Below are 8,456 nucleotides of genomic sequence, written 5' to 3' on the forward strand. Positions count from 1 at the left end.
AGATCACTTGAGGTCAGGAGTTCAAGACCAGCGTGGCCAACATGGTGAAACCCCGTCTCTACTAAAAATACAAAAATTAGCCAGGTGTGGTGGTGCATGCGTGTAATCCCAGCTACTAGGGAAGCTGAGGCAGGTGAATCACTTGAGGCCAGGAGGCAGAGGTTGCAGTGATCTGAGATGGCGCCACTGTACTCTAGCCTGGGCAACAGAGTGAGACTCTGTCTCAAAAAACTAAAAAAGAAAAAAAAAATCACTAGCAACTTTTACATAGCCAAAAAGCAAAAACCAAATATTCACCCTGACTCTAGTCTAACAGATTCTGCAGATAAAATTTTCCTCAAAGCATCTTCCAGCTTAAATGACCTAAAAAAACCGTGAAGTTGATTTAAATCTCACTTGTGTACATGAAACAGAAATGAGCTCTAGCATAGCCCGCTCTCTCTCTGTTTTTTGTTTGTTTGTTTGTTTGTTTTTTTGAGATGGAGTCTTGCTCTGTTACCCAGGATGGAGTGCAGTGCAGTGGTGTGATCTTGGCTCACTGCAACATCCGCCTCCCGGGTTCAAGCGATTCTCCTGCTTCAGCCTCCCAAATAGCTGGGATTACAGGCGCCCGCCACCACACCCAGCTAATTTTTTGTATTTTTAGTAGAGACGGGGTTTCACCGTGTTAGCCAGGATGGTCTTGATCTCCTGACCTCGTGATCTGCCCACCTCGACCTCCCAAAGTGTTCAGATGATAGGCGTGAGCCACCGCACCTGGCCCAGCCCTCTCTTAAAAGCTTGTGTGTGATATGCGCATGGGAGTTCCTAATTACTCTCCAGCCTAATTTACTTTGGTGTAGCACTGACTCCAAGATTAAGGCTGCAGAAACCCTTTTCAAGATCAGCATCCCAAGCTGGCCTGACATGCTTATCACAGCCTCTTGGGGGCTCTCATCTCCTCCTGGGTTCAGAACTGAACCCAAACTACAGGCACAGCCTGACTCACAGCTGTGGGTTGCAGTGATTGCTGGGTTTCATTAGGGAGGAGTGTGGTTTCCCGCATGCTTAGTCTTTGGGGGGAGTCTGAAGAGAATCAAGCACTCCTCATGCCAGTTGCTTAATCCTTGGGGGTATCTGAAAGAGAAGCAAGCACTTCTTAGATCAATATTTTCAAGGCTCATCTGATGCAGGCCTCTGCCTGGGGCTGGAGGAGAGACTTTCTCCAGCTGCTCTCTCTCCAGGGTGGATACAAACTTAAGTCCTTGTAATGAACTCCTTGCATGTTTTCCCCCTGGGAAATTTGTGTATGTAAGTGCAATTATGATGGGGGAAAGGGTTTAAAGATAGTTTCAAAAGTGGACACTTCTGGTGTTTGTCCCTTGGCAAATTAGTTTCTCAACCTGTGTGTTTTTTTTTTTTTCATTATCAATACCTCCCCGAGTCTTTTTAATTTCCCCACCCTCACCTCTCACCCATGAAATTTTCTTTTCTTTTCTTGTTTTTGTGTTTTTTAGACCAAGTTTCGATCTTGTTGCCCAGGCTGGAGTGCAATGGCGCGATCTCGGCTCACCTCAATCTCTACCTCCCGGGTTCAAGCGATTCTCCTGCGTCAGCCTCCCGAGTAGCTGGAATTACAGGCATGCACCACCATGTCCAGCTAATTTTGTTTTTTTAGTAGAGACGGGGTTTCTCCATTTTGGTCAGGCTGGTCTTGAACTCCTGACCTCAGGTGATCTGCCGTTCTTGGCCTCCCAAAGTGCTGGGATTACAGTCATGAGCCACTGTGCCCGACCTCTTTTCTTTTCTTTTTTTCTTTCGTTTTCGAGACAGGGTCTCACTCTGTCACCCAGGCTGGAGTGTAATGGCGCAATCATGGCTCACTGCAGCCTCAACCTCCTGAGCTCAAGTGATCCTGCTGTCTCAGACTCCCAAGTAGGTGGGACCACAGCCATGCTCCACGACACCTGGTTAATTTTTTTTTTTTTTTTTTTTTTTTTTGGTGGAGATAGGGTCTCACTATGTTGCCTAGGCTGGTCTTGAGCTCCTGGGCTCAAGCAGTCCTCCTGCCTCTCCCTCCCAAAGTACTGGGATTACAGGCATGAGCCACCACATCTGCCCTGAAATTTCAATATCACAGCTATACTGTATATCTGTTTATGTGTTGTATGTATGCTGTGCTTTACACATAAAAAATTTGTTTTATTTTTTGCCCCGTTGGAGTGTGATAGAGACTGTACTGAGAATGCACACTTTACATAATTAGTTCACAACTTGCCCCGGGCAGCCTCCATCACATAAAATCAGAAGAAGTCAGCCCAGCAGGGCCTACAAGGAATGTGTGAACGGATGCACATAAAGTGCTTAGCAAAGCGTGGTAAACAAGAGCCCTTGTTGTTGTCATTCTTGCTTTAAGCCCAGTCCCAGTGATGTCTGTAACCCTCTCTGGGGCCAAGGAGTCCCGTGGCTCTGGAGGGCTGGTCAGAGGACTAAGTATTCCCTGTCTGGAGCTCTAGGGGGTCAGTAGGTACCTAAGGGAGTGAACTGGGCTTGGAGGGACTGTGGCCAGAAGACAGCTCTGGGCCCGGTGGTGACAGAACTTCTGATTTCTCAGGAAAAGCCAAGAATATGGATTTTGGGTTAAATCTCCTGAATTTTAAGCATTGGCTCAATTAAACAACGATAAGGCATCGTGGACCGAACAAAAGGGATGAAACCAAGATTTACTGACTTTCCCAGAGTCAGGGGCACGGCTGGGATTCCAATAAGGACTCCTAAACCAGTGCTCTTTCCAGTTAACCTAACGCACACCCTTCATCTCACCGTCCCTCCCCACTTCTCAGTCTTCGGGAGTCCTTCGATGCCTCTCCTCCCACCCCCAGGATTCCCTCCCCATAGGCCACCCGCCTTCCAGCAGGGCGTGGTCTCTACAGAGGAGGTCAGGTCTCCCAGGCTTCCTCAGCATCGACGCCGGGGAGCGCCCTGAGGTTGGGAGCGCCCGGGGCCCGCAAAGGAGGAGGTGGCTCAGGAGTCGGGGCAGACCGTGGGAACCGGCCCCGGGGGAGGCGTGGAAAGGCGGAGCGCGGGACTCAACCAGTCTCTCCCGCGCCGATCGCAAAATCTCGGAACTGAAACAGCCAGTTGTTCGCAGCTTCCCTCTGACCCGCCACCCTGGACATTGTTTTCCATTCGCCCGGGTCGCGGGTGGGAGGCGAGGCACGCCGGGGTTCTGGAGCTTGGCCGCGCGCCAGGCTTGTGGCCTTCGTCCCCTGGGGCCACTGGGGCGGCCACGCCTCTCCCGCAGGAGGAGAGAACGCGTGGGTCTGGGTGGCTGCTCCGGCCCTCCCGCCTCCAGCTCGGCCATGGGGTCGCGCAGCTCCCACGCGGCCATTCCCGACGCGGACAGTATTCGGCGAGAGACCGGCTGTGAGTGCGCCTGCACCGGCGGCTGCGGAGGGGACCGGGCGAACCCAGGCGTCCGGGGCTAGGGAAGGGGTTGAGTTGAAGGATGGACGAACTTACAAGTCCGGGATCCGGGGCTCCCTGGAGCTGGAAGACCAAGACCCCAGCGCCTGGGATCTCTGGGCTCGGGGCGGGTTAACCTAGGGGTCCCAGCCTCCAAGTTTGGGGAGGATCCGGGTTCACGGGGTTGGAGTCCAGATAAATCCAGGCACACAGGTGTCCTCGAGCCTGGATCGAAGCTGAAGGCAGAGCTGACGGCGGATGGAAGGGATGGCTTTGGTACTTTGGTTTTCGGGAGGTTGCGAGCCGCCCGGGTCTCCAACCTGGATCTTCGCGGGGTCACGTCACTCTCCCTCCACCCCGGCCAGCTCCACCCCTGATTCCTCGGGATGATCGCCCCATCCAGCCAGCCCCCGCTGTCCCTGGCCCATCTTCCCGGCCTATTGAGGCGGGTTTCTGGAGCGGGCCCCGCAGCGTCACACACCACCCCTTTCTCCTTCCCGCAGTCTCCCAAGCCAGCCTGCTCCGCCTGCACCACCGGTTCCGGGCACTGGACAGGAACAAGAAGGGCTACCTGAGGTGAGGGGGAGCCGACCTCATGACTTCTGTCCTCTGTCTCTCTGACTCCACGTCCCTCTTTGACTCTCCATCTAGCATCTCTGCCTTACCCTCTTTGAACTTTGGCTTTGCAGCCGCATGGATCTCCAGCAGATAGGGGCGCTCGCCGTGAACCCCCTGGGAGACCGCATTATAGAAAGCTTCTTCCCCGACGGGTGAGGCCTGCTGGGCATGGGGAGGTGGAGGCGGGAAAACCAGCGTGTGAGTGGGTGGGAGGGGAGTTTAGAGATTGAGGCAGAGTGATGACTAAGGTGACCACCACCTCTTTCCATTCTGCCCCCTGTCTCCCCAGGAGCCAGCAAGTGGATTTCCCAGGCTTTGTCAGGGTCCTGGCTCATTTTCGCCCTGTAGAAGATGAGGACACAGAAACCCAAGACCCCAAGAAACCTGAACCTCTCAACAGCAGAAGGAACAAACTTCACTGTGAGTTTGTGAGGACCTGCCCAAGTGAGAATGCAGATGTACCCACACCAGGGACAGGCTCCAGGAATCTCCCATTCCCTTCCTGAGCCCATTGACAACCTCCCCCCTCCTCCAGGGTGGCCTTCTGCTGGAAGAGAGCCAGGGAAGACCTACCTTCCTTTCCCCCTCCCACCCTCTCCCCAGATGCATTTCAGCTCTATGACCTGGATCGTGATGGGAAGATCTCCAGGCATGAGATGCTGCAGGTTAGCAGAAAGCGAGAGCAAGAGATGTGATGTGTGAAGGATGGGATGGTTAAATGCAATGGTGTGAGAGATGGGGTGGGATGATTGGGGAACTGGGGTGCAGATAATTGGGGTATTGGTTGGGAAATGGGAATGGGTGGAGTTGGAGTGTGGGTTTGTTGGGAGATTGAGTGGGGAGCAGTTGACTATGAGGTTGGGAATAGATCAGTGATTCTCAACTGGGGGTGATTTTGCTCCCTGAGTGAACATCTGGCAATATCTGGAGATGCTTTTTGTTGTCACAAAGGGGGAGAGAGTGTGCTACTGGCATCTAGTGGGTAGAGGTCAGGAATGTGGCTCTATATCATGCAACACCCAGGAGAGCCTCCTCCAACAAGGAGTTATCTGGCTCCAAATGTCAATAGTGCCAAGATCGATAAACTCTGGAAAAGATGTGATGGAATGAGGATGGTATTAGAAACCCTTAGTGGTTGAGGTGGATAATGGTGTGGAGGATGGATGGAGGTTGGGTGATAAAGTTGGGTAATGAGTTTGAGCATATTCTGAGGGTAGTGTGGGATGGTGAGGGAGAGATAGGAGATTGGTTGTTGAAGCAGTAGGGAAAATTATTGGGGGGATATGGTGAAAAATGGATGAAGGATGGATTATAAAATTAGTAATAGCTTTTGGGATGAGGTGGGCAAGGTTTAGGGGATGGGGGAGTAGCAGCCTTCGTGCCCCTCTTTTTGGCTGCCTCTTCACTTGTCTCCCAGGTTCTCCGTCTGATGGTCGGGGTACAGGTGACAGAAGAGCAGCTGGAGAACATAGCTGACCGCACAGTGCAGGAGGCTGATGAAGATGGGGATGGGGCTGTGTCCTTCGTGGAGTTCACCAAGGTCAGAGTGCCCTTGGGGACTGGGGAGTTGAGATCAGGAGTCCCTGGGGCAGACAGACATGGGAAATGTTCAACGGAGGAGGGTGGAAAGATAGGGGTTCCCTGGGAATGATGGAGTCTCTGGAATGGGTAGAATCCTGGGGGAGGAGGTTGGGAGCATGGAGAGTTGAGAGTCTCCATTCGTCTGCCTGTCATTCGTTTCCCCCTCAGTCCTTAGAGAAGATGGACGTTGAGCAAAAAATGAGCATCAGGATCCTAAAGTGACTCCGTTTGTGCCTTGGGCTTGCTCCTGCAACCAGTATCTCCTTGGAATTCATCCAAAGCCCACATGGACGCAGGATGCCAATAAACTGTATTCTTGCTTCTACCTCTATTTAGGGCCAAGGGAAGAAAGCTGGAAGGATGTGTACTAAAGTCTAGCTTGGCAGTCCCCAGCCTTTTTGGCATCGGGGACAATTTTTCCACGGATGGGTGACAGGGGATGGTTTTGGGATGATTCAAGTGCATTACATTTATTGTGCACTTTATTTCTGTTATGATTACTGTGGGGAAAAGAACGAGAGATCAGCTTGTTACCATCTGTTAACCATGATCTATATAGAAGGAAGTAGACATAAAAGCTCCATTTAGTTCTGTATTTAAGATGCTGCTTAATCGTGACCTACCTTCAAACTTTGTCCTTGCAAGAGACATGTGCGAAGGTGATTTCAGGTTAAAAGGATTTTTGGGCTGTGCAGATTGTGCTTGTTAAACAAGTGCTAAAAGGCTGCTTGTGGTTAAAGTCATTCACCTTCCCTTAAAGTCTCAAGAAAGGAAAAACCATTTGTCTCCTGCCCCTCCCTCTGGGGCAATGGACCATCTCGGGTAATACCCATTGTGTGCTTGTTTTACTGAGTGAGGAGAAACCGCCTTTAGAATAAGGTGGGACTTGCTGGAGGCTAATACTGTAAAAGGTTATGGAGATTTCGCATTTATATATCTCAAGGCACAGCATTTTCTGTTAATTATTTCATTATTACAAGGATTTTTTCATGTGTTTGCTGCTGATGTCCTCCCACCATAATTCCTATTGTCCGGCCCACTCCCCTTATCCTTTTAATGACTAAGGATAATTCTCAATAATACCAGGAACTCAGAGGGGCCGGTGCCGGCGTGGGTCCTCTGTAAGCATGTAGCCGGCCGTGTCCCTGGCCCCGCATTTCTTCTCTACCCTTTTGTTCTGTGTTTTATTCCTTTTCTCAAGTCTTTGTTTCCACCTAACGGAGTGATTAGGCCCCACAAGTGTGGAAGCCACCCCTTCAGATTACATTGTAATATATAATGAAATAATTATACAACCCACCATAATGAAGAATCAGCGGGAGCCCCGAGCTTGTTTTCCTGCAACTAGATGGTTCCATCTGGGAGTGATTGGAGACAGTGACAGATCATCAGGCATTAGATTCTCATAGGGAGCGCACAACCTAGATCCCCTGGGTGTGAAGTTCACAGTAGGATTTGGGCTCCTATGAGAATCTAATGCCACTGCTGATCTGACAGGAGGCAGAGCTCAGGCTGTAATGTGAGCAATAGGGAGTGGCTGTAAATACAGATGAAGCTTCAGCTTGCCTGCCACTCACCTTGTGCTGTGCGGCCCGGTTCCTAAAAGACCAAAGACCTGATGCCAGGTCCAGCTCATTTGGTCTCAGAGCTGAGAATCAGCCAGTCATCTTTTGGTTGTAAATCACTGAAAACCCAACTCAAAGTGATTTAAGTCAGAAAGAAATTTTAAGAGCTCATGTAATTAAAAAGTCTGGAAATATCCTACTTTAGGCACAGCTGGACCCAAGGGCACAAATGATGTCATCAGACCCCAGTTATTCTCCATCTCCCAGCTCAGCTTTTTCTGTCCATAAGCCTCATTTTCAGGAAGGCTCTTTCCTAGTGGTGGAGATGACTACTATCAGCTCCAGGCTTCTATCCTGCTAACCCAGTAACCCAGTGGGAAGAGATTTTCTTATTCCAATAATTCCAAGTGGAGAGAGTCATTGACCTGGTTGGGGTCTCATCCCTACTTCTAGGGGAATGGAATGCTCTGAGTGTTCACAGGCCAGGCCTGTGTCATGTACTAATCCCTAGAGCCAGGGAAACAAAGTCTGAGGATTCAGGATGGGGTGGAAGTGGTTGCTTAAAGGAAAATGAAATACAATTAGCAGAATAAGGAGAAATGAGTGGTCTGCTCTGCTTGGGCAAAACAAGAGATGCCCATTACTGTGAAGGACCCTTGAAGTCTGGACTCTTAAATGGGTTTTTGCTGATTTCCTGGGTGCATGCTAGGATGATCGGGCTTGATGGGGTAGGGAAGAGTTGATGTAAAAATAATAAACAATACATACCTTCCTAGAGTGTGAATGCGTTCGAAGAGTCTAAGAGTAAGCTTGTTTTCATGGTAAGACGTTCAAACATTGATATAAGACGGAATGGAGTAGGATGTCCCATAAAACCATGAGACTGTCTGCAGCAGAGCGCTCTGGTTGCACTTGTGGGAGACACTGTAATTGCCTTGCTGTTTTTCTTCCTCCCAGAGCTGGTCTTTGGTTGTCTTGTATCAACACATGAGAACCAGCTGAGCTTATAACATCTCAACTCTGCTTTCAATGATGTGTTAGTAGCTTGAAACTGGCTATAGTGGGAATATTTTACACCACAGACATTGGTAAATGCAACAGGTTAAGGCTTTTTCCTCCAGGAAAGCCAGTTGTTAAACATTTATCTGCACACCATCTGATAGACATTTGCCATTACTTAGCATGCCAATGGTTTCTTCCTTTTTTCTTCTTTCTCTTTCTTTCTTCCTTCCTTCCTTCCTTCCTTCC

General features: G+C 50.1%; 1 protein-coding gene across 1 annotated transcript; it reads left to right on the top strand.

Moving 5' to 3' along the window:
* The first annotated feature begins 2,955 nt into the window (after positions 1 to 2,955).
* CHP2 (calcineurin like EF-hand protein 2) lies at positions 2,956 to 6,176 on the top strand. The gene is made up of 7 exons (XM_017887109.1): positions 2,956 to 3,405; positions 3,948 to 4,020; positions 4,134 to 4,214; positions 4,352 to 4,482; positions 4,666 to 4,727; positions 5,480 to 5,602; positions 5,812 to 6,176. Exons 1-7 carry the CDS (start codon positions 3,342 to 3,344, stop codon positions 5,863 to 5,865), a joined length of 588 nt encoding a protein of 195 aa, XP_017742598.1. The 5' UTR covers positions 2,956 to 3,341; the 3' UTR covers positions 5,866 to 6,176.
* Positions 6,177 to 8,456: the final 2,280 nt, after the last annotated feature.

The sequence above is a fragment of the Rhinopithecus bieti genome, unplaced genomic scaffold (genome assembly GCF_001698545.2).
Source record: "Rhinopithecus bieti isolate Rb0 unplaced genomic scaffold, ASM169854v2 scaffold_13348, whole genome shotgun sequence".
Classification (NCBI taxonomy): domain Eukaryota; kingdom Metazoa; phylum Chordata; class Mammalia; order Primates; family Cercopithecidae; genus Rhinopithecus; species Rhinopithecus bieti.